The 26784-nt window shown below is 42.7% G+C and overlaps 1 protein-coding gene across 1 annotated transcript in view; it reads left to right on the top strand.

Annotated features, from left to right (window-relative positions):
• The first annotated feature begins 434 nt into the window (after nt 1–434).
• LOC125921328 (collagen alpha-4(VI) chain-like) overlaps nt 435–26784 on the top strand; it is a 101738-nt gene continuing 75388 nt past the window's right edge. The window contains exons 1-10 of the mRNA XM_049628822.1: nt 435–670; nt 4062–4664; nt 8045–8650; nt 12581–13210; nt 17476–18021; nt 18367–18921; nt 22281–22615; nt 23603–23681; nt 25448–25593; nt 25975–26067. Coding sequence (XP_049484779.1) covers nt 595–670; nt 4062–4664; nt 8045–8650; nt 12581–13210; nt 17476–18021; nt 18367–18921; nt 22281–22615; nt 23603–23681; nt 25448–25593; nt 25975–26067 — 3669 coding nt within the window. The 5' untranslated portion in view covers nt 435–594. The remainder of the gene's footprint in view (nt 671–4061; nt 4665–8044; nt 8651–12580; nt 13211–17475; nt 18022–18366; nt 18922–22280; nt 22616–23602; nt 23682–25447; nt 25594–25974; nt 26068–26784) is intronic.

Here is a 26784-nt window from a genome sequence, read left to right as displayed (position 1 = left end):
GAGTCCAAGTTGAAGGGAGGACACTGACGCTCTCCTCCTGGCAACGTAGAAAACATTTTCTGGCTGGCCTGAATTCATCAGGCAGATGTGCTCCTCCGATATTTGAATATTTCTGCATGCCACGAATGTTTATAAGGTCATCCAGTGCTTGTATAGAAACACAAGCAAAATCATCCAGAAATGTTTACGTTCCACCGAATGAATTCATTGTGTGAAATGGAAGTCCAACCCATGCCCTATATACTTTATCCTTTTATAGCCGCATCTGGACAACTTGAAACAGTAAAGTCTGAGGTATAGGCTTTGGGTGTTTACAAAATTCTTCCTGAGTTGGGTCAGCAAGGCCATCTTCTTTGTACAGTTGAAACAATGTAGCAACAATCCCTTTATTTTTATCAAGTTTCTGTTGGTCTGTGGAAAGACATGGAGACATATATATATATACATGTATGTTTGTATGTATACACACACACTATTTATAAATCAACTTTTTGAGATATAATTAACATATGGTATGGTATACTCATTTTAAATGTATGAAGACATAATTTTAATTATGAAGTTTTTTTTTTCCCCCCTAGGTATATATCTAGAATGGAGAATCGGAAGATGTTTTGGGAGTTCATCTTTCTTGCAGCTAGTTTTGGCTTCGTCAAATCACAGAGAATGGGTAATGCATTGGATTCCCTAAGCCAAAAACGATGACCTTGCTGGGAACCTAGCGGTAGTGATAATCCTAAAAGAAAATATTACAGAAGCTTCATAATTAACAAAAGGGAAATGCTTCTTTTCAGTAGAGCTTAGAACCTAGAAGCTTTTAGTGAACAGCGGGCACTTGATGTTTTCAAAGCTTAACCTCAAACGACAAAAAAAAAAAAAAAATAGATGTGAAAAAATGTTCTAATTCTGAATGTATTACCAGGCTGTCAAATGCTTTTGTAAATATAAGCCTATTCTCTTGACTCTGCATTTTGCTTTCTCTCTTTGGGCAGAGCTGTTCTGAGGGGTAATTGTTGTTACAAGATGGATAGCTTCACTGAACACTAGCGACAGCTTTGCAATTTTTTTTGCAGTTATTTTAACAGATTGTTGTGACTTTTCACGATGAAAGTCTCATGAAGAGAAGATTGGTTAAGTAGCCTAAAGCCCCACTGAGACAATCTTGAAGCTTAAATATTTATATATAATTACACAGACTGGTATTTGTTAGGAAAAATACATGAAGCTCTCTAAATTTTCCCTCCAGCTCTGAATCCTCTCTCTTGTGGACAGAAGCTGTGACAGTCAGTCTTTTCATGTTTCAAACACCTTCTAAAATGACAAAGGACCTGTGGAGGGGCTAAGAAAAGCAACAATGTACGAAAATGTAATATATCTCTCAAGGTGCACGTGATGGAACCAATACCTAATTTGTCTGAAAAAAAGATATTCTACGACTGTGAGGTTTCTCCTGATTGGAATGATCAGGGAAATACTTTCATGGTCTGTGTTTGATCTCCTCTGAAAGAAATGTTAAGGGGGGACAAACCAGTCGGCCCTTCCTGGGGCACTCACTGAATACTCTCCTCTCAACAGCAGTGCGTTCTGGAGGGCCAAGGGGAAATAAAGCTCAAAAGGCCATAAGCTCATTTATTATCTGCCTTTTTGGAAATCATGACTCCACTTGGCTTTACGACCAAGATTAGGCAAACTCCTGAGAGGTGGGACTCTGGAATCTAGAAGTGACAAATGGATTTAGTGTCCCTAGGGTACACCAACCTTCATGAGCTCTTCTCTGCCTAAACTCTTACAGGGTCTTTGCCTTTCTATAATATGGGCTTTTAGTTTAATCTTTGTGGCAGTCCAGAGTATGGACTGGATGTCAGGAGACCTGGTTTCTAAACTGATTACATGGGTTACTTTGCCTTTCTCGGTCTCATTTTCCATATCTGTGAGATGGATGAATTGGACTCATTACTCTCTACTCGCATTTTTCAATACAGTGGCCACTAGCCACATATGACTATTTAAATTAAAATAAGTTAAAATCCAGGAAAATTTTAAATCTAGTTTCTCATTTGTACTAGCTACATTCCAAGTGTTCAACAGCCACATGTACCTGGTGGCTACAGTATTTCATTGCATAATCTCATAAGATTATTTGTAACTCTAAAATTTTCTGATTCCCTTATTTGGTTTCATTAATGTTCAATATTTCCATTCTTGTAAGTGACGCCTTCTCCTTTTCTCCCTCCCTCTCTCCTTTTCTCTTCCTAAGTATTTATTTCCTTAAATATTTTTGGGGTGATTACTCTAGGCTAGACACGAGTGACGGACAAAGAAAAGTTATGGTATGTGTTTTCATGAGGCCCACAGTCTAATTGGGAAGATTGGCATTAATTGAATAAACACTTTAATGAACGTTGCATTACAAACCAAGATAAAAGAACATGATTCTATGAGAATTTATCAGGAGGAGGAGGGGAGGGAGGGAAAGGAAAAGAAATGAAACTCAATGGAAAGAAACTCAATGGAATCGTATGTTGGAGGCAATAGCAAGTGGGAACGTGGCAGGTTGAGAACTTAGGCTAAGGAGCCTGGACCATGGAGAACAAAGTGATAAGGCAGAGAGACAAGGAGAAGGCAGAGAGATCAAACTAGAGAGTGCAGGGTCAGCCCAAGGCAGTATTTAAACCCTCTTCCTGGCACAAAACCAAACATAAGATGTGTTTAACCAGTGTGGGATCATCATCCCCCTTTTTCAGCCACTTGAAACTAACACATCTTGAGGTGGTTTCTGCTTTTGTTTCTCTTCTCTCTCATCACTAATTCATGTGTTCTCCTACCATCATCACAGATAATCACATTGCGAGGTATGGGGGAGAAGTCATGCTGGTCACTGATGAGTAGGTCATAATCACCTCTTCCTTTTTTTTTTTTTTTTGGTCCACACAAGCACTGTGTTTAATCTGTGTACTTATTTCTTGTCACAGAAATGTAATGTTCGAGATGGAAGAAACCAGGTCATCTGGTCAAACCCTTATTGTAGAGAAGACGAAATCTGAGAAGCAGAAAGATTAGCTTTTTGCTCAAGTCCTGCAGCCACCTGGTGTCTGATCCCTTCCATACTGGAGACCAGGGTGGGCCCAGCTGGATCACCGCTTAGTCTGACCACCACTGGGATTATGGTTCCCAGGGTTACAACTGGGTTTGGGAAAAGTAGTTGTACAGTGCAGACTTGAATTCAGGGAGCCAAAGGACAAATGAGAGCCACACTTATGGTAATGCCATGAGTCAAACTAAAAGGGGATGGTGGTAGGTAGGGAGTGCCAGAGGTCAGAGCTGGAAAGCTGATCTTAGTTCGGGTCTCTAGAAGCAGAGCCTGGGACAGGGATTTGGTGAATGTGTTATTTTGAGGGAGAAACCTATAAGGGAAAGAGAGAAGTGAGACAGGCTGGAGGTGAATAAGCCGAGCAAGGATGTAGTCTCAGGTAAAATGCAACCTTGGCCTGAGCCATGGAAGATGCTGGAGCATAAATAGCACCATGAATTATTTCAGTTAAAGGAAGGCGGCCAGGTGTTTGTATCCCCATGTGATCGAACATTGGCCACCCGGGCAGTGTAACTTTCCAGGTGTCTTCGGATGTGGCTGCTCCTTTCAGCCAGGGTCTGGTCTCTGGACAAAGTCTCAGAGGGGAACAGTTAACTGTAGTGCTTGAAGCAGCTGGGCATAGGTGTGCCCACCAGCAGAGATCTAGGTGAGGTACCAACAGCATCCTCTGCTGGTAGAAAGGTGGTTTATTTTATTAAGTTTAAGGGATGGGTGGAGGGCCATGGTCAGAGATCTCACTGAAGGGGTCAGGAGTCTGTTAAAACGGAACAGAGGCTGGCAGGTGAAAGAGGGTAGCCATGAGGCAGCAAGGGAAGATGGTGGTGTGCCTAAGCCGTGCATATTAGCTATCGTCAAAGAGCTGTGCAGGCAGATCTCCGGGGTGTAAAGGCAATGAATGGGGAGAGAGATATTCACAGCCAGGAGCTGGCAATTTTGTGATGTTTTATCTTGAATTGACTCTCTTCCCCAGTCTGCAGGGAGGCCTCTGTGGGAGATGTCGTGTTCCTGGTGGACACCATCATCAACCCCCAACATGCCCGTGACGTGCGGAACTTCTTGTACATCATGGTGAATGGCTTCAATGTCAGCAGAGAGACCATCCGCGTGGGGCTGGCTCAGTACGGCGACGTACCTCGTTCTGGATTCCTCCTTTCCACCTACAACCGCAAAAGCGATGTGCTGAAACACATTCAAAGGTTTCAATTTAAGTCTGGGGGCCGCAAGATGGGCCTGGCCCTGCAGTTCCTCCTAGATCACCACTTCCAGGAAACAGCAGGGAGTCGGGCCAGCCAGGGTGTGCCTCAGGTGGCCGTGGTGATCAGCAGCAGCCCATCTGAGGACCACGTGCCGGAAGCTGTGGAGGCATTGAAGAAGGCAGGCGTCCTGCTTTATACCATTGGTGTCAAAGATGCAGTCTTGACCGAGCTCAGGGAGATTGCGAGCAGTCCGGTGGAGAAGTTTGCCTCCTTTGTCCCTAACTTCTCTGATCTGAGCAGTCATGCTCAGAAGCTGCGGCAACGGCTCTGTGATACTTTGGCAAAGGCAGCTCAACCTGCTGGCTACGTCTTGCCAGGTACAGAGGATTTCCCCTTCTTATTTCTGATCTAGAAGTCACAGAGCTCAAACCTTTATCTCTTACTCATCTCTCCCGCCATCCTTCTTATTTCCCATATGTGTGCATGTTGATTTTTAGTATTACAGTCTCACTAAGCTATCTGTGCTCTATGCTCCTCTCCAATCATTGACCAGAGACTTAGCAACTTTTTAAACAAATCCTGTGGGCCTGATGCTGGTTCTATATACAGATGTAGTGTAAGTCCATTTCTGAAGGAAGAATGTTCGTGCCCAGAATTATATTATTATGCCTAGATTAACTTATCCATGTTGTCTGGATGGGGGGCAGGGCAGAGGAGGAGAGAGGGGCAGCAGATCCCCCAGGAAGCTTATTTAATTTACTGCCAGCGTGTTGGTATAATGTAATGGTTATGAGAATGAATTTAGGGAGAACTAAGGTCTGGGTTCAAATTCCAGTTCTCCACTTTTTAACTGTGTCCGTTTGAACAAGCTACTCTATCTCTGGGAATCTAAATTTTCTTCCCAGGATGGTAATACCTGCCTCAGAGAGTTGTTGCAAGCATTAAGTAAAATTGTGCAAGTCGAGTGCTTCTCACAGTGCTCAGTCCTTCAGAAGTGATAAGCATCGTGGTGATAAGCATTGTGCTCATTACTTGTGATGACGTAACTGTCATTAGCTTTGTCCTTCCGTTGGTGGTGATGGGCATAAACTTGCAGAAATCCTCTACAAATTAATTACTTAATTCTATCAGAAAGCAGAGACCTTTGAGCAGAGGAAGAGAAACTTGTTAGTGGTTTTCATCAAAATCCATAAGAGGATAGAGCCTTTATTCCTTATTCATTATTTTGGGATTTCTAGATAAGGTAGGTAGATGAGAAGAAGTGCTAAAATGTTTCACCCATTTGATCCTGCTTGGGTACTATATAGTTTGCCAAACTTATTTACATTGCTGACCTGACAGATAGGTAGATACGTAAGGCAAATCTTTGTTAGACACATAAGGGAGTGTATGCTATATAGGACAAATAGTATTTACTCTTATATAGATATGTAAGGCAATTGGTATTGTTAGTTGCATTTTTCATGCGTGGCAACTGAGACCAAAGGTAACATAACTGGATGGCAGAGCTAGGATCTGATCTCAGGTTTGTTAGAGCAGATCCATCCCAATAGAACAAGGGTCAGAGATTGTGTTCCCCAGAAGCAGAGCCTGAGGCAAGGATTTGGCTATACATTATTTATTGTGGAAGAGCTCCCACAATTTATTGGTAAGGATGTGGGGGGTGCAGGATGGAGAGGCAGAGGAAAGAAAGGAAGGATGTGATCTCAGGTAAAATTTCCACAGAGGGTAGTTTTAGTTTGATCCTACAGGAGAACTCAGGAACAAAAATTATGCTTCAGCTAGGCTTTCCTATACTGTAGGCAAGGCAGCCCCAGTAAGCTGAAGAGAAGTCCTCCAAAAAGCAGTGTCCAGAAATGGGAAAAAGGAATTTGAAAGGACCTGGGCAGAGCACTAATGATTGTACTACAGTGGATTATCTGATTTTATTCTCAAAACAACTCTGTGAAAGTGTGAGGGCTGGTATAAAGATTTCAGTGCTGCAGGGAAGAAAATTGAGTCTCAAAAAGGTGAGTGATAAATAGGGCACAGGGCTCCTAAGTGATGGAGCTATAATGAGATGTATCATGGAATACATGGGTATATTCCAGCTTTCTGACCTGTTGCTAGCAGCACACTTGTAGAGATGAAGTTTAATGCCATTGGGAAGAGGAAAACCGCTTTCTCAGCACGCTGCTACATTTATAAAAGGGTTTTTCTTCTTAATGAGGTTCAAGGGATTGTCCAAATGGATTCTAAGACTGGAGGTATCAATAGAACAGGACAGAAGCCTCAGAAGATGATGGAGTCGAAGGAAGGAAAAGCTCAGGGAATGTTGTCAGTTCTCTGAGCATTGTCATTTAGGGTGGCTGAGGGTCATGGAGTGTAGCCTGGCTGGCACTGCTCTCCTTTCTGTATGCTGTTCAGCTCCATTGGTTCTGAGCATTTTGAGTGGAGCCCCACAGACCCCCATGCCTTTTGTCCTCTTTCTCGCAGCTTGCAGAGAGGCAGTCCTGGCAGACATTGTCTTCCTAGTAGACAGCTCAGCCAGCCTTGGACCCCAGAACTTCCAGAAAGTGAAGAACTTCCTTCACTCTGTTGTCTTGGGGCTTGGCATCAGCAGTGATCAGGTCCGAGTGGGACTTGCTCAGTATAATGACAACATCTACCCAGCCTTTTGGCTGAACCAGTACCCTCTGAAGAGTGTGGTCCTGGAACAGATCCAGAATCTTCCCTACAGTACAGGAGCAAACACAGGCAGTGCCCTGGAGTTTATCAGGATAGACTACTTCACTGAGGCAGCTGGCAGCCAGGCCAAGGACAGGGTTCCTCAGATAGTTATCCCGGTGACAGATGGGGAGTCAAATGATGAAGTCCAGGAGGCAGCTGACAAGTTAAAAGAATATGGAGTTCTTGTGTATGTGGTAGGGGTCAATGTGCAGGATGTTCAGGAACTGCAAAAAAAAAATAGCCAGTGAGCCATTTGAGAAGTTTCTCTTTGACACCGAAAACTTCAACATCCTGCAGGATTTCTCAGGAGGTGTTCTTCAGACTCTGTGCTTGGCAGTGGAGGGTAAGGTAAAAGGTAAGCAGCTATGTCAAAATCCAATATTCCGACCAAGACACGTAATTACAGTATGATTCAGGACACACAGAGTGTAGTGAGAGGGCAGGAGAAGGAGTCGGCTGCCATCACTGTGGAACCTGGGAGGACTTCCCGGGTGAAGGAACATTGGAGCTGAGGGTTGAAGGATGAATGCTGTTCTCACAGCTAGAAAAGGACATCCTGCCATGTTGTTCAGAGGAAGTCTAGAACACCCGTGTTTTTGATCCTGCCTTTGCCACTTTCTAGTTATGTGAGTGTCAACGTGCAGGTTTCACTTCTTTACTTCAGTGTTCTCATCTGTACAGTGAAGATAACACTTGCCTACTAGGATGGTTTATGAGGATTAAATCAGGCAACGTATAAAAATTGCTAGCACAAAATAACTTCTCTGTATGTGTCCATTGTCCTTGCCTCTTTCATTGGTGGAAGAACAGGTAAGAGGTACTTTCGTCTAAGAAAGCAGACAGCAAAGGAAGTGGAGTGTGAGAGGGAGAGAGCCTTGTGATAGTCTCACATGGAGGAGGTGGGAGTACCATACGTTCCGTGTTACAAAAAGAGCGGACCTCTCCCTCTTATGTTCCCCACGTCCTTGTATCCAATTTTCATGCGATCTTGATTTGATTTACTTTCTCCTCTGTGTCTTTTCTTTCCTTCTTCTCTCTTTCATTCCAGAATTCACCGAGGCTTATGCAGATGTGGTCTTTCTTGCCGACACCTCACAGAACACATCACAGGCGAGTTTCCAGTGGATGCGGAATTTCATGTCCAGAGTGGTTGGCCTGCTGGATGTTGGCAGGGACAAGTACCAGATTGGACTGGCTCAGTATGGCGGTCAAGGTCACACTGAATTTTTGCTCAATACCTATCAGACCCAGGATGAGATGATTGTGCACATCCACGGACACTTTTTGCTCCGGGGTGGCTCCAGGAGGACAGGCAAAGCTCTGCGATACCTTCATCGGACCTTCTTCCAGGAGGCAGCAGGAAGCCGGTTTCTCCAGGGTGTTCCCCAATATGCAGTGGTTATGACCTCAGGCAAATCTGAAGATGAGGTCTGGGAGGCCGCACAGACTTTGAGGGAGAAAGGCGTGAAAGTCATGTCTGTGGGTGTACAGGACTTTGTCCAGAGAGAACTGGAGGGGATGGCAACCCCACCCCTTGTATTTGAGATGCAAGGACAAGATGGAGTCAGACAGATTATGCAGGATGTGAGTGTGGTGATCCAAGGGACTGGGAAGACTGAGTTTGGGATTGAGTCCGAGAAGGAGGCTGTAGTAGGTAAGGTTTGGTCCCTATGTGTGTGAGCCACCAAGAGGTCTCAGATACTCTGGAGAAAGAACAGAGAAGGGGGCATTCTGGATTCAGTACTGGGATTCAACATCAGTTGAATGGGGAAGAGAAGGAGGAATGGGGTTCCCTCAGGCACACACCTTGTATTCGTTAACTGTGGTCACAATGACGCCACTTAAGAAGCCATCCAGAAAAAAGAATCATTTATTTTCTCAGATCTGCTGGGGATCATCTAATCTTTGTTGGGCTCAACTGAATGGCTTTGCTGATCTTGCCTGGGCTTATTCATGGATTTGAGATTTGTCTGAGGGTTGGTTGATCTACATTTGGCTTCGTGCCATAGTTCTCCTCTTCCTCCTGGGATTATTAGGCTAGTCTGGGCATATTCTTCCCATGGTAATTACACAGGTTCAAGAGAGAAAACTCAACTACATAAGTACTTTTGAGACCTCTGAATCATCATCTGCTGATATCCCATTGGCCAAAGCAAGTCATGTAGCTACGTCACCATCAATGGAGTAAGGAAGTATATTCCTCCCATGGAAGTGAGGTGTAGGGAGTGAATATTTCTGCACAATAATTCAAGTTACCCTATGCCTTTTTCAGGAGAAAGGAGCATTCAGGCTTATCCCCAGGGATTAAACAAAGTCTGTCCTTCAACTGGTGTTCAAGATGTTCAAGGGAGGTGCTATTGACATTCTGAGAGGGACAATTCATAGTGTAGGATTGTACTGTGCATTGTGAGAGGCCTAACATTCCTGGTTCCTGCCAGTAGCATCCCCAGATTTTATGACAGTTCGAAACACCACCATGTATTTCAAAATGTCCCCTTGGGATGAGAACCATGGGGACTTAGCTCCTGTTAAGTCCTTTTATACATTCTAATCACTTGCCAAGCTGAACTACTCAGCCTTTACTCTATACTTGTCATACTTTCCCACCATTGTCTCTGCCCTTGAATACACTGTACTAGCAGCCTAGAAGGCCCACAGGCAAAACTTTATCCTTCAGTAGCTATTTTCTTGGTGGAGCTTCTAGTTGATCCTCACAACAGATGTGATAAATCCCTTTTTTCTCTGAACTTTCATAGCTCTGCCCAGACCTCTCAACACATAGAGCTTGAGGGTCCTTGGAATTTTATAGGCGGAAGAGACAAACACATGTGAGACAACATGAGGAAAATCTAAGTAGAGGTAATAAAGAACTAAGAAGCACCTTCCAGACCCTACACTAAGTAGAAGTAGAAAGGAGGATATAATGGAGAATCTGACCTGAGAGGAATTGTGTTGGTTCCTCAATAATAAGCATGATTTTAATATATGGGGAGAAGGGAGGAGGCTACTCTTGGTAAGGAGAAGAGTAGGGGTGTGGAAATGTCAATGGGCTGGATAAATGGGGAAGAGAGTGGAAAAATGGAACAAATGGGAGGAAGCGGGAGGGCTTAGAAGTAGTGAGAGATAAGATTGGATGAGGTAGGATGGACCCCAAGGGTCCCAATGGTACTGGTAAGTAACTGTAGGCTTTTAAGCAGGAAAAATGACATGACCAAAGTGGTCTTTAAAGACGTCTTCAGGGGCCAGGCTGCATTCCACAGGACACCTCAAACTCAGAAGGACTTTAAGGCCGAGCTGTCCCCTAGCCACATAGGATGGCTGGGTCTAGCCCTGTGGTGCCTCTGATAATGAGAACAACTTGAAAGGAGAATACAGTTGACCCTCGAACAACTCAGGGGTTAGGGGCACTTACCCCAGCCCCCATATTTGAAAATCTCCATATAAATTTTGATGCCCCCAAAACTTAACTATTTATAGCCTTCCGTTGACAGAAACCTTATGGATAGCCTAAACAGTGGATTAACACATTTTTGTGTGTTACATGTATCATATATTGTATTCTTACAATAAAGTAAGCTAGAGAAAAGAAAATGTTATTAAGAAAATTATAAGGATGAGAAAGTACATTTACAGTACTGAAAAAAAAATCCGCACACAGGCAGGCTGGGCCAGGGGCTGCACAGGGTAGGTGTGGCACAGCCTGGTGATTTCGGGTTGGTAAGGGCAGATGCCAGGTGGGCCCATGGGTGGTGGCATACATATAGCCTTGAGGTTCAGTACATCTGCCCCATCTGCCTGGGGGTGTAGCGCCAGCCTGTGGCCATGGGTAGCTGTGGCCACACATGAGTGCACTGGCCTCTGCAAGATGCAGGGGCAAGGGCATCACATGGAAAGAGGTCTGCCTGGGAGCTCGGTGAGCAGAGAATGGAGGGGAAGGGTGCAGGTACACCAGGGGCTCAGGGGTCCCCACACGGTGCCATCCCTGCCATCTGGGTGTTTTCCTCTGCTTCAGCCCAGCCTCCTGCCCCAGCCCTGGCACTTTACCTGACCATCCCATGGACATGCAGGGCAACCTGTGGCCCTGCCCAGTTCTGGGGCCCCAGGGGGCTGCCGACAGCCTCAGCAGGCCTCCCTGGTGCTCAGTGGGCAGCGGGCGCCTTTGGTTGTGTCTATGGAGATTTGGGTGACCTGCATCTTTTGGGGTCAACTCTTAAAAGCAAAACCCACGTGTGTAAGAGGACCAGCACAGGTCAAACCCATGTTGATCAAGGGTCAACTATAATACTAGCAGGTATAACTTTGTACTAGCAGGTGAAGGAAAGGAGAAGTCAAAGGTGCCTGGAGTTTCTAAAGAAAGTGTTTTAGGCTTGGCAAAATTTTTGGTTCCTTATAAAAAGGGGGAAATTACAGGACATCATGAGGCCACAGGTAAGTCACAAGGTTACTCTGTGGCTTCTCTAAACTTTGTGTCACAGTGCCCAGCTGTCTATAGCCTGGCTTCAGCCTTCTGCATGTGCGGCTTTGCTCTGTGCTAGTCAGGCTTCTGTCTTCACATGTCAAAGCAGATCTGGACCTTTTTGGTGTGTGGACACAGTGGATTTCTGTTAGGAACTGCCTTAAATTGGATGGGAGGAGTCTGCATTCCTCTTGGAAGGGAGTTTATGCAGTTACAGCTCCATTCTCCCATTCGAGGAACATTCAAGAGAAGGCTCTTTTATATAGCAAAGTGAAAAAGTTTGCCCAGGTTTTGGACAAAGATTTTTCATAGGAACTTGCAACATTTCATGTTGTCTCTGTTGAAATGACATGAGATCTTTCAGAGAAAGGGGCAAAAGTTAATGTCACAATTTCTTATTTTCTTCTGTACCAGAGGAAAAATTATTAAATCAAGGAGGTTTTAGGTCTATAATAGAGAATTTGACCCAGTGTTTCCTGAAACTAGAAAAATGAACAAAAAAACTAGTCAAGCAAGACTCAGATGCTTTTAATGAACTTTGATGAATTGAAAAATGATCTTAAAGCACTTTCTTGTGGATATTCATATATTTACATATTTTGCAAGTAATGTGAATACTCCTTCCAGTGAAAAATTTTGCTATAGGTATGAAACCTGTGATGTTCTTTGACTGTCATGCCAAAAACTGGTCATAAAGGCTTCTACTAAATTCTAAAATTCATTAGTATAAGTTAGTATAACATATTTATTAGAATTTTTGATCCTAAATATATTATTACAGAATTTAAAAATGTAGCATACTACAACATAAGAATATAGCAAAAATCTGTGACTCAGTTGGTTAAGTGTTGGACTCTTGATTTCAGCTCAGGTCATGCACTAGGGATTCATAAAATTGAGCCCAATGTCAGGCTCTGCACTGACAGCATGGGGCCTGCTTGGGATTCTCTCTCTCCCTCTTTCTCTGCCCCTCCCTCACCTGCACACTTATGTGCTCTCTCTCTCTCTCTCAAAAAATAAAAATTAAAATAATTTAAAATATGGCAAAAATATAGCATGATGCAAAAACGAGTATCATCTTTTACTCTGTTCTCATCCTAAAGCCCTTCTTTCTGTTTTTGTTTACAGTATGTCCCACTGCTGTCCCAGCTGATTTAGTCTTCCTCATTGAGGAATTCAGCAAGGACAGGCAGTCGAATTTCCAACAAGTTGTCAACTTCTTAAAGACCACTGTCCGCTCTCTACGTGTTCATCCTGATGTTGTGAGAATTGGCTTGGTATTTTACAGTGAGGAGCCACGACTTGAGTTTTCCCTGGATGCATTTCAGAACCAAGCCAAAATCTTGGAGCATTTGGACAAATTAACCTACCGGAGAAGAAGTGGAGGGACCAAAACTGGTGCTGCTTTGGATTTCCTAAGGAACGAGGTTTTCATTGAGGAGAAGGGTAGCCGGTCGAAGCAGGGTGTGCAGCAGATGGCCGTGGTCATCATAGAAGGCTTCTCCCAAGACCATGTGTCTGTTCCAGCTTCTCTCCTCCGCAGGGCAGGGGTTACCATCTATGTGGTGGGCACCCAGCTTGCCTCAAACAGAAAGGACCTGGAGATGATGGCATCATATCCTCCTTGGAAGCATGTCATCTCGCTGGAATCCTTTCTGCAACTCTCTGTTGTGGGGAGCAAGATTAAGAATCAGCTCTGCCCTGAGATTGTGGACAACAGTGTTTCCATTTCTGGGAGCGGCCGTGCCCTGAAAGAAGGTAAGAGGACCTTCTCCAAATCTGATCTTCTTCTTTTTTTTTTTAATCTTTACTCTGTTTGTTCCATATACCCACATCCTCCACTCCTCATCCAAGGAAGGATTTCAGGGTCAGTTTATTAAAAAACAGGAGCACAAAACTTACAAAGTCTTTATTGTGTTTTGATTCCAAAAGAATATAAAGAGTGAACATGCCTCACTCTACCTTTCTTGGCTCTCATCCCTTTTATTAGTTTGATGAAGATCTATGTATATTTACAGTAGAGGCCTTAGGGATCTAGGTATGGATTTACTAAATCTTAAGCTACTTGAAGTGGAAAATTATTTCTAAAAAGATACCAACATTCCTGAAATTGAAAGATTTTAACTTTAAAATATAAATGAACGTTAATTTGCCAATCTTTTGTGGAGGACCAAGGCTTCTTTGCATCTGAGCCCAGCTAATTGGAGTTCTGTATATTTTCTTCATCAATCATCCAATGGTATCTATAATTTCCAGTTTCAGTTTCTTTAAAGTGGGATGAAAACTTAGTTGCTTTTGAAACAGTCTGAGTATAGAAATCCTTATTTTTACGATCTCAAAAATTCAATTTTTGTAGTGCTATCTGGTACGTCAACAATTTCCTTTAAAACAATTTACTTTCATTGGGTCTTTTCTAAGCAGTTAACCTGGTTTTCATAGACGTAATAAACCTCTTTTATTCACGCTCCTGTCCTATTGATCTGCACAGTATTTGATTTGTTGTGTAATTGTAGTAACAAAACTGCCATAAATAGGCTGAGAACAAACTCATGTTGTTCTTGGTAGGCTTATTCTTTGTTGGCCTTACAAATAAAAGAGTCCGTTATTTTACCAGGAAAAATGGGTTTATTTGGGAATAGCAGAGAACTGCAACAAGGGACAGCAAGCCACAGTAACAGTGGGTGAGTCCAACAAACAAAGGAGAAGAATGTTATTTTATTGAGAAGAAGGAAGAAATCAGGAGGGATTGTTCTGAACAAAAGCCCATTGGAAAAATGCAAGAGTTCAAAATGATGGCAGTTTCTCATTGGCTGAGTTGCTGGGGTAGTTGGTTTTTTGTAGGAGATGCATTATTCATATTTTTCCTGTTGGGGCTGTAATTGATTCTTTCCTTCTGAGGATTCTTCTGTTGAGGTCTGTAATGGACAAGTGCTAGGGTGTGAGAGCTCCCCTTTCTACTTTCCTGTGTCCATTTTAGAGAGGTTTCCCTTTATTAATGTTCACATCTTCCACTGAGTGAAGCAGAACTGTGTAATGTTGCCCTTGGGGGCTTCTAAGGGGAGGGAACTCAGTGTATTGTGTGGGCATCACTCATGTGTTATAGAGGGAAGGGAGAAAGTCAATTATCTGGTGAGCTGCTTCAGAGGAAGTTGGTTAGGAGAGCTCCTACTGCATATGCAGTTTGAAAAGCACACCCGAGAAAACATAGCAGTTAAGTATATGCACCATGGAGTCAAACTGCCTGAGCTTTTTGTTAAATATTTTTTTTTAGAGAGTGAGAGAGCAAGTGGGGGTGGACAGAGAGAGAAAATCTTAAATAGGCCCCACACTCGACCTGGGGCTTGACCTGGGACTCGGAGCAGGGCTCAATCCCATGACCCTGGGATCATGACCTGAGCCAAACTCAAGGGTCTGATGCTTAACCGACTGAGCCATCCAGGCACCCCACAAACTGCCTGAATTTTAAATCCCTAATGTTCCACTTACTGGTTACTACAAGTATCTTTGTGTCTATTTGTCTATTTTTGTCCACCCATGCTAATATTTCTAAGATTCAGATCAGAATAATAGAAGTTGACTACTAAAAATGTAAATAATTAACTTAAAAATTCAAGGCTGTGATTATATCATCAGGGGAAAAGCACTGAGTCTTTTTTGAAAAATAATTATTAAATAATTTTGTAGTTTCTTGATTACTTGTGCTGAAGTCTAGAGATTTAAAATATCTAAATAAATTCCCATCTTTCGCATTGGCCTGTATCTTTAGTCCCTTTCTCTGTTCTGGGAATGAGAAACAAAATCATTAAATATGAATTTCATTTCCTTGTGCACAAGGAAATGTGCAATCTTCCCTACAATCTGTAGGGGACAGGGAGAGAAGCTCCTTTTCTCTTCTAATTCATAGACAGTATAAAGGCTGAGAGTTGATTTCATTCCCAGACTGCACAGCAGCTAACATGAAACCCGGAATCAGGAAAATCAGCCCAAAGTCTACAGTGGTTAGAGGCAAATGGAAGTTTGGGAAGTTTTACCAGAAATCTGTCCTGGGTGATCACAAGAGCATATTATCTATCATTTATTGGTCATCAGCTATGTGTCAGATACTCTGCTAAGGACTTTATGTATGTAATAGATATGGATACATAGCAGCATCCAGACTGTAAAAATTATTCTGCCTGCCTTCCTGCCTCAAATTTCCATCTGCCAAGACTGGCATGAATGTGTAGTGCCAGACAGTCTTCAGGGCTCTGGGATACCTTTGGACACTGCAAAGGCCCTGGGCTACAGTGGAGTGTCTTTGGAGCATTGCTGCATGGGACTGGCTCCAGAGATGCCCCTTCCTGCCCCATGGTCTTTTTCTCAGACTCAGGCCAGCCACATACCTATTACCAGTGGTTGCTGACTTCTAGCAAGATCTGAATTTCTGCCTTCTTTTTCTATAACTTCCCCTCGATTCGCCAAGCATTCAAAAAACACTTTACCAGAGAGGTGGATAACTATCTCCACACCTTTCCAGTGCTTTCCCTGCTGGGGTAGGATTTCCAGGTACAATATGGGATGCCCAGTTACATATGAATCTAATTCAGGTAAATAATAATACTTATTTTTAAAAGTATAAGTATATACTACATATTGTGTCAGCCAAGATCCTCTCAAATGAAGGCCTGAGCAAGGAAGCCTATCTCCAGCCTCAGACTGCCTCCCTTTCAGCCAAGAAACGTGAAAAGGCTCTTGATTCTTCCCTGAAACAAAGGGTTCTAGAGATGAATGACACACGGCTGGCCCACCTTTTATGAGAGGTGCAAGGAGAAAATTATGTTTCATTCTTTTTTTAAAAGTCTATGAATTTATTTTGAGAGGTGGGGGAGAGAGGAGTGGGGAAGAGGCAGAGAGAGAGGGAGAGACAGAGTCCCAGGCAGGCTCTGAACCATCATCATGGAGCCTGATATGGGGCTTGATTCCAGAAACCATGAGATCATGACCTGAGCAAAAATCAAGAGTCAGACGCTCAACTGACTGAGCCACCCAGGCACCCCTTTTTGATTCTTTCTGAGGAATCTGCTATGTGATAATGAGTGATCTTAACCATTACTTTAAAAAATCAGTTCTGCTGTTTTTCTATGATCTTATTTAATCCTTACTATAATCTTACTGAGGAAGTGTTAAGATCGTCATTTGACAATTAGGAAATTGAGATGCAAAGGGGCAAGCCTGATACTAAGTGGTTGAGAAAGGATCTGATTGTAGAGCCATTTTGCCCTTTGGAGTCTAAGCCTTAATACAAAGTGATTCATGTAAGTAAAGCTCATTTAAAACAAAGTTTTATATTAGCTTAAATTAATAAAGTTTCAGCAAGTGTACTCTTTTGCCCTTATTTTAAAAGTCTGACTTGCATGGGAAACAGGGATATTGGATACTGAGACAATTCCTAGCTTCAAATATGTCCTGATATTTTACTTTAGCTTGTCTTCAACTTCCCCATTTGAGAAAGGTCAAGTACTGTTACTTCAGGTCTTAAGTGGGGTTCACCAGAAATAGACTCTGAGACAAGGATATGTATGCAAGTGATTTATCGGGGAAGTGCCCCCAGGGGATACTGGTAGGGGAGTGGAGATTTGAGAAAAGAAGGGAAGGCAGCCAACAGAAGCTGAATTGGTGAGCACGTAATTGCTGTTGGTAGCTGGGGCTCAGTTCTGTTGGGGACTCAGGGAAACTGTGTAGAGCTCACCTCAGAGTTGTCCCACCCAAGGGGATGGGAGCTGGGTGTTTATCCACTAGCCCCTGTCGGTTGTTGGTTCGTGGCTTCTTTGAAACTCATTCCCAGGCACTGTGGCCTGCCTGGTGTGCTCTTGGTCAAACAGTACCTCTAGGTAGAGTCACAGGTGTTTTCAGTAAAAAGCTGTTGGCTCTCAAGGGAACAATGAAAGCTGAGGAGGTATGGCTGGGGATCAGGATGAATAGCTTTGGCTACTTGCTATCTCACCCTGTGTTCTAATGGGTTCCTCCTTCTTCTTATTGCCTAGACTGTGTGCACATCGAGAAGGCTGACATCTACTTCCTTGTTGATGGGTCTAGCAACATCAAGCACAATGATTTTCTTGAAATGAAGGTGTTCATGAATGAGGTGATAAAGATGTTCCATATTGGGCCTGACAGAGTACGGTTTGGAGTCATTCAATACTCAGATAGAATTAATAGTCAATTTATCCTCAGCCAGTATTCCAGTGTGGCAGCGCTGAAGGTAGCCATTGATGGCATCCAACAGAGGGGAGGTGGCACCATGACCGGTCTGGCCTTGGGCAGCATGGCTCAGGTCTTTGTGAACACTGCTCGCAGCAATGTGCCTTGGTATCTCATAGTCATCACTGGTGGTAAATCTGAGGACCCGGTGGCTGAGCCTGCAGATGCGTTGAGGGCAGAGGGAGTCATCATTTATGCTATTGGAATCAAAAACGCTAATGATAATGAACTCAAGGAGATAGCTGAAGACAAGATGTTTTTTGCAGCTGAGTTTGATTCCTTGAAGGCCATTCAACAAGACGTGGTACAGGACATCTGCTCCTCAGAGTGTAAGAATTTTTTTCCTTAGTCTCTCTTTCCTGCCAAGTATATGCATGCAATCTATTTGAATAGGCTTCATTCTCAAGGTGTGGACTCACTCGTCCAAAAGTGAATATTGGACACAGAGTGACCGTGACCTGGAATGAAACAAGTTGGTTAAATTTTATCTTTATCATACAGCTGTATCTCATTTGTGCTGGGTCACAGAAAATTTATTTCATTGACTTCCTCTCCCACCCCCTTTAAAAATGTTTTCATGCTGTGTCTATGCCACCCCAGACTGTCCTGGGGATTTATAATTCATTGGTTTCAGGCTCTGAGTGAATGTTCTGTTCTCCTTTTTTTTCCCCCAGCATGTAAGAATAGGCAAGCTGATATTATCTTCCTGATAGATGGTTCAGAATCCATCTCTGCAATAAACTTTGAAAAGATGAAAGGATTCATGAAGAGGATGGTGAACCATGCTAATATTGGTGCTGATGAAATTCAGATTGGCCTTTTGCAGTTCAGCTCAACCCCCCAGGAAGAATTCAGGCTCAACCAATACTCCTCAAAGGTGGACATCCACAGAGCCATCTCAAATGTTCAGCAAATGAATCATGGCACCTACACTGGGAAAGCCCTGACTTTCACTCTGCCTTTTTTTGACAGTCCAAGAGGAGGGAGACCCAGTGTTCATCAGTATTTGATTGTGATCACCGATGGGGTTGCCCAGGATAATGTAGCCATACCAGCCAAGGCTCTCAGGGACAGGAACATCATTATTTTTGCCATTGGGGTGGGAGCAGCCAAAAGTGCTCAGCTTTTGGAGATTACTAATGACCCACAAAAAGTGTACTATGAGGAGAATTTTGAGTCTCTGCAGAACCTGGAGAAGAAAATTCTTCTTAAGGTCTGCATTCCACAAGGTAAGTGACAGAGGGTTTGTTATTTGATCCAAGAGCCCATTATAAGTGTCAGGGACACTGTTGTCTCTCTTAATAAAATGAAACAAGTCCTTCTAACTGGAGGAGGGAGGGAGGGTCACCCTGAGGAGAGGACAGCTGGCCTGAACTCTGAATGCTGTGGTTCATTTTCACCAGGGTTTTTTTTTTTTTTTAAGTCATTCTCAAGGCTGTTACCATTCTGGACTCCAGTGGCCCAAACCTTCCCAGGACTCTGTAGAAAGTCCTGACAATTCTTCAGTGTATTCCTTGTAGATATGGAATTCCATTCCTTGTAGAATGGAATATGTAAACACAACTTAATGAAGATTTGGGCATATCAAAAGGGAAATCGAAGCAGAGAGTAATATCAGTTACATGGGTGCTCTTATGAAATAAAACACATTGTTTTTTTTCTATCTGGCTTTGAAGAGAGGTCTCTCTGCTTTGTTGACAAAGCTCCTCCTCCCAACAGTTTGGGTCTATGCTGGTCCCCAAACTTGCCTTTCAGTGGGCGATTGACCCAGAGAATATCTTCATGGACAGTGCTCCCTCCTACCCACAGGGAGTGAGATTCTCCGACACAATCACACAATAAACAAAATGGCCAAGCTTTAGATGGTCTTTTTTTTTTTTTTTTTTTTTTTTTTTTTTGTGCTAGGGGCTATTCTGAGGGCTTCCATGTATAAAAACATTTAATCTTCACATAACCCTATTAAGTAAATACCATTTTACAGCTGAGGAAGCGAAAACACAGCAAAATCAGGTTATTTGGCCTGAGTAAATGGCAGAGCTGAGATTTAAACTTGAGGCAGTCTGGTTCTAGACTCTGTGTACTGGATATTGTTCTAGAGTGTCTTTTGGTATAGCATGGTAGAGCAAAAGAGGGCCTCTCAACCTTGAATATGCATTCAAATCACCTGGAGATCTTGTTGAAATGTAGATTCTGATTCAGTAGGTGAGGGCGGGATTCTGCGTTTCTAACAAGCTCCCAGGTGATGTTGATCCAGTCGGTCCTCAAATTACACTTTGAATAGGAGAGTGGTCTAGTACAGTCTAGTGTAGTAGAGTGTGTAGTATAGTACAGTACAGCATAGTATGGTATTGTAGGGCATAATGAGGGATAATATAGTATAGAAGAGTATAATATAGTATGATACAGAATACCATAGAATGGCATACAATGGTATTATATGGCATAGTAATGCATAGCATAGTATAATAAAGCAAAGTATAATATTAAATCATATAAAGGAGTATATGATGAAACCCATAAAGCCCAACATTCCTACATCAACTCCATGGGAAGCAGATACTTTTATCATACATAATTCCCAGGTGAGAAATGCAGATGGGAAATAATGGAGGCAGGGTTTGAACTTCCCAGAAATTTGGTGTTGAAAGCTGGAGCCAACTTTCTAGAGCATTCAATTAATATTTTTGTTCATACCGTGTAAAGGATATCACTTTGTTGTGTCCTTGTGAATTCAGAAATCAATTGAAAAGAGTGGATGTGTAAAATTATTTTCTATAAAGCATGGATTGTGGGATGTCTTGTATTAAGCAGTTTGGATTTTTCAGGAATCAAAGTCCTATTTTTGTTTGTTGTTTGGGTGGTTATACACACACACACACACACACACACACACACACACCCCTGGGTATTATCCTGGGCAGGAGAAGAAATACAGGATCCCTGCTTCTCTTTTTAGACTATTTTATAGCATGTAGTAAATTAGCACTTACATTCATCTTCAGCTTTGTCTTCTGACTTTTTTGATAGAAGTAGCTGGATACCTCCATAATGACTGGAATCTAATTAATTCCAGATTTCCAGAATCATAAAGCTGAATCATAAAGACGTTAGAGATTACCTGGCAAGGTTCAACCCTCTACATTAATAGGGAAAGAAAATGCTTGCATATTCTTGCATTACAGAATAAAGCCAGCTGGAAATGTTCCTGGGAAAAAATGTAAATTAGAAATGTTAGAATAATACACCATACTGCAAAAAGGAAATTTCTGTTTTTCTGAAATTAGATCCAATGTAGGAATGGGATTTACATCTGTGGAAATCCCTTTTGGTGAATTTCAATTGGAGATTTAAAAGTCAAAACAAAACCAAGATATTTTATATGAAAGGAGGGAAGAAAGGCATTTTGTGTCTTGGCACTTCTGGAAACATCTGGCCGGCTAGCATGGATGTATATTATTTAGGGGATGGAGAACTCATGGCTCAGGCCTGGATCTCAGATCCCTGAGATATTGTTTATGACCATTTTCACTGGTAAAGGGTTCAGTATTTATTTATTTTCCTCAAATTTCCTCCTAAAATCTGCAGTTTTGTTTTTACAACTTCTGAGCCAAATACTCTAATGTGCACTGGACTAAGGAGAAAATATCCACGTGTCTTGGCTTGTCCTGGACAAATTGCAAGTTATGCTTTTTGTCTAAAAGTAGTTAATGGTAGTGGCCCTTTTATTATTGATAAGTTACATTTTAAGTTATTTGTCCGCATTCTAACCCAGGTGCGTCTATGACCAACTTTTGCCTCCTTGGAATTCTGTGCATGGTTTTATTATTCACCTGTGAGTGAGTGGGTATAGCCTGAAGGATCACTGGGTTTTCAAATTTTAGCTCTCTTCCAGGAGAGCTTAACAATATTTAGGTACAAGAAACAGAAGATTGGGAGTGATTGTCAGTTTTGATCTCTTCTAATATGCTTCCCTGAAATAAAGGATACATGTGAGTGGTGAATGAGGGAAAAAACTTAGAGGGGAGAAGGAAATAGTACAGCTTTGTGCTGGAAGAAGACTCAAGGCTCATTCATATTCCCTTCTTCATTCATTTGTCAAACATTTAATAAGCATCTGTCTGTATCAGGCATTTGGGAAGTTAGATGTCATAGTTCTTACTATGAAGAAAACTTTGTTTAGTGGGAGAGAAGTTCAAGTAAAATAACAGTGGACATGCAGGGGTATTTAATAAGTCAACTTGAGTACCTGGAGACATGAGTCACAGCTTTAGGGAAGGGGATCACTTGAACTACAACTTGAAGGACATGTATGGGTTAACCAGATTGGGGTTGAGGAGATGAGAAAGGACACTTCAGGTAGAGGGAATAGAATCTGCAGAGGAACAGAGCTATGAAACACTATATATTGTATCAGTTAGCTTTGCTGTGTAACAAACCACTCCCCAAATCAAACAATCCCTGCCATTATTTAGCTTATATTTCTGTGGGTTGGCTGCAGGTTCTTCTTTCAGGGTTGGCTGATATATTCTGGGCCCGGTCATGCATCTAGAGATGACTAATTTGATTTTTTTCTCCTCCACTTTCAAAGGATGCAACATAGATTTGTCCGTAGGAATTGATATTTCCAGTCCCATTAAGCAAGATCAGCAGAAGCTTCAATGGTTACTGCCAGAGCTGATGCAACAGATGGCCCAGCTTTCCAACATCAGCTGTAGGGCTCCTGGTCGCCCCAATGTGATGTTCCGCTACTTGGTCCCTGCCTCAAATGGCCAGCTTATTTTTGACTCCGGCTTTGAAAATTATAGTGATAAGATTATTCAGGCATTCTTAATTCATCAGGCTGCCAAGAGGAACTATATGGATGTGGATTTTTTGCAGTCCTTGGGAGATAATGCTATCCAGCTCTCTTCTGCTACAGTGAAGGTAATAAAGGCTGAGAATCCATAATATGGAGCCAATTGCCAGGGTGGGAGGGATTGGGCTTTTGTGACTGAGGCCAATAAGTTGTCCTTCACCGGAGATTCTACGTAGAGAAAAACCATAGTCTTATTCAGTAAAGACCAACGAGGGATATGTTTTCATTCAATCAACAAATACTCACTAAGCCCAAGAAGCTCTGTGCTAAATAATGCCAGTAGGGATAAAAGGATAAATCCCTGCCCTCAAGTTGCTCACCGTTTAGTGATCCAGATTCTTCCATGATGCAAATTCACTCCAAAGACAACTTGGAAGATATTAGCTCATTATGGTCACTCATTGTCATGTAGAGTAGAGCCCATTATTTTCCAGTCAGCACTTTGAACTGTCTTTAGTAACTCACTAAGGGCTTGTTGGTTGTTTTCCCTTCCTGGTGCCCAAGAACTATACACCTGCTAAAGTCTGTAGGGATGAAAAGACCTTATGTGATGTTTATTTGGAAATGACGGCCCCAAACTTTGAAAGTTACATTTAGTTTTTCCTTCAATCATGTAGCCAGTGGATTTATTTCTTAAATATGTAATTCACTTTTAAATTAAAATTTTCTGTGAGTAAAGGTAACACATTTTAATTATTAAAAACGCATTAAAATTTTGGTATTTTTTTGTGTCAGTAAAGATGGATATTGTAAGACGGTTTTTGGAGGTATTTTAAGTGAACAAGTTAAGCTGGTTCCAGTTCTCTTTTTGGTGGGGGGTCTTGAGATTGAAGTAAAAACGAATGTGTAATAAAGTAACGAATAAACGAAGGGGTGAAACAAAACAGGGTGAAAGGCTGGATACAACCAGAAAAGCTAAGCTTATCTTTTCATTTTTGTAAAATGTGCAACACTCAGCATCCATTTTCTCCCTCTTCTTTCTTCCCTTTCCCCTCTCCCCTTCCTTTCACTCCATCCCTGCTACTCACTACCCTCCTTTCTCTCATAAACAACAGGTCCTTTTAGTGTTTACAGATGGACTGGATGATGATCTCCAGAGACTGAAGGAAACCTCTGGGCTCCTCCGCAGCAAAGGTGGGTGCGTGTGGTTACCCTGGGTGGGTGGTTCCTCCCACAGGAACTGAGATACTCGTTGAGATTTCCAGATGGCACTGGATTCCGTTAAGCCATCCATAGACTAACCATAGAGTGGTTGGCGCTCAGTGCCCACAAGGGTGATGCTTTGTATGAATTAGGGGCTGTTCAGGGCTGAGAGAACCCAGGATCCCATAACCCTGACAACGATCAAGGGTCTCTCTGACTGAGACAGGATTGGCCAATTATCAGCCTGGCATCTGCTTTTGAAGGTTGAATGTGCAACTTCATGATAATTGAGTACTGTTTGCGTTTTCTTAACAAGGGTCTCTTTTTCCTAAACTCTGGAATCACCCTAGAGCTGGGCTTCGTTTTTTCCACTGCCCACCCTTCCTCCTCTGCTCACCAATTCTTCCTCTTTGACCATCCCCAAGGGCTGCTACTAGTCTGTACGGCATCTTTGTGAAATTAAAAAAAGATCCAATGTTCCTGGTGTATGCGACCCTGTGCCTGGGCACCTGGCTTAATGAATGGTGTGCTGGCTGGATTTCGGTGCCCACCAGCTCCCTCAGCTGGGTGTGCTTGGGCAATAACACCTGTGCGGCTGTGCACGATTGCCGTTCTGTCCCCATTTGGTGCCACTCAAAAGCTCTAAAGCAAACTCAAGATGAACCACCAGCAACTCATGCTCCGTATACCTTTCTCCCTCCTCGGTAGAGTATGTTTAGTGTATTTCTCTTGAGATGATGCTTTCCATTGGTCGACACTATGCTGGAATATTTTCTGTGATGATAACTTGCTTCCAACTAAATTTACCACATAAGAAGTTTTAAAAGTAAATTTTCTGGAAGAGAATTTGAAATCTTGGATGAAAGACAGCGAACTTTGCCCACATGCTAGATCAGCATTCCATTTCTAGAAATTTTAAGGAATGATTAAGACTGTGCATACAACTTAAAAAAATTTTTTTTTAACGTTTGCTTATTATTGAGAGACAAAGAGAGACAGAGCATGAGCATGGGAGAGGCAGAGAGAGGAGGAGACACAGAATCCAAAGCAGGCTCCAGGCTCTGAGCTGTCAGCACAGAGCCCGACTCGGGGCTCGAGCTCACAAACCGCAAGATCATGACCTGAGCCGAAGTCGGACGCTTAACCGACTGAGCCACCCAGGCGCCCCTATGTATACAACTTTTAACCGCAGGATTGTTAAGTGGTTTGTTTACGATAGCAAAAAGCTGATGTGTGTGTGTGAATGTACTGCTCAAAATATTAACAGAAATATTTGTTCATAAATACTACAAACAGTGACTTCTAGCTGTTTGAAAAACATCCTTGTCTGTTGGTTCTCTGTCATGTGGACAAAGCCGGATGATTTTGTAATGCCTTCATCAGTAGGATAGGTTCGTGCTGCAATAATAAACAGCCTTCAAATCCCAGTGGCTTAAAGGAGCAAGAGTGTATTTATCTTATGCTTCATGACCGCTAATTTGTGTCTCATTCTCATCACTCGAGGACTCGGGCTGAGAGAGGGTCTGTTCCTGTGGCAGGGGACAGGAAATGGGGCAATGTATGCACTGCTCTGAAAATTTCTCCCAGGGAGTGACACACGTCACTTCTGCTCATGTTTCATTGGTCAGAAATGCAGTTTGACAGAAGACAGGTGAAGGCTGGAGAAAGGGTGGGATGATGCATGCATATTTAGGGCCAGGACAAAGACCAGTCAAAAGACCTGCGAGTAAAATGTCCCACCTGCTGGCATTTTGAAGGATTCTCTGGGCTCCTCATTATTGGCCTGGAAGGTGTGCATAAATTAGAAGAACTCCAGGAGCTAGAATTTGGCAGAGGATTCTCATATAATCAACCTCTGAGCATCACGCAGCAATCCCTCCCAAGCATCTTACTGAAGCAACTTGTAAGTATTTTTTTTCTAACCCCATCCTTCACTAGGTCTGTTTATTCTAATAATTTAAAAATGCAGAGGGAATTAAAAAAATTAATGTTTATTTATTTTTGAGAGAGAGACACACACAGCATGCAAGCGGGGGAGGGGCAGAGAGCGAGGCAGACACAGACTCTGAAGCAGGCTCCAGGCTCGGAGCTGTCAGCACAGAGCCTGACGCGGGGCTTGAACCCACGAACTACGGGATCATGACCTGAGCTGAAGTCAGACAGTTAACCGACTGAGCCACCCAGGCGCCCCAAAACCCAGAGGGAATTTTGTCACTTTGGTGTATCATGTGACATAGGTTAACACAGTTGGAAAAAATCACATTATGTGAATTCTGTTTCTCAGGACACAATTGCAGAAAGAAGATGCTGCAATACATATACAAAGTGTTTTGGAGAAGATGGGCACCGGGGTGTTGGTGGGAACCCTGGGAACAAGGTGAGAGTTTTGTTGGACGTGGACGGTGGGGGGGGAGAGAGATAACATTTCAGCACCACTAGGTACCAGGCCCCATGTTCTGTCTTTAACATACCTTTGCTAATTCTACCCTCTTAATAAACCTTCGAGGTGAATATTATTTTTACGGGTGTGCAATAGAGGCTTAGAGAGGGAACATTACTTTCCCAAAGTCACACTCTTACGAAGAAGCATTTGGGGATTTAAGCCCCTTTGTCCACCTGACTCCAAGTCTCACGTTTTTTGCACTCTCTTATGCTGTCTCCTTACATTTATTTGACAAATAATTTCACAAACAAATTTCACAACCTCTACTGCTGCACAGAAGTTTTCGCTTGTCTGCAGAATTTTCACTTGTGCCTCATCTGCCTTCTTTACAGTGGTTAGTACTTCTTCCCCTCTGAGCTAACTAACCTTCTGTTCTAGAAGATTAAACTGAGGAAAGATACAATTGCTTTCTTTGTTCAGTAGTGGTCACTTTGCATCTGCCTGTTAACTCCATGGTGAAGTGATAGAAAATTACCATGTCCCACTTTAATTTTTTTTTTATTAAAAAAATTACCTTAATGTTTATTTTTTTAAGAGAGAGAGAGTGCACATGAGCGGGGGAGGGGCAGAGAAAGTGGGGGACAGAGGACCTGAAGTGGGCTCTGTGCTGCAAGCAGAGAGCCCAATGTGGGGCTCAGACTCATGAACTGA

Source organism: Panthera uncia, chromosome C2 (genome assembly GCF_023721935.1).
Source record: "Panthera uncia isolate 11264 chromosome C2, Puncia_PCG_1.0, whole genome shotgun sequence".
Taxonomy (NCBI): domain Eukaryota; kingdom Metazoa; phylum Chordata; class Mammalia; order Carnivora; family Felidae; genus Panthera; species Panthera uncia.
This window is presented reverse-complemented; position numbering and strand designations above follow the sequence as displayed.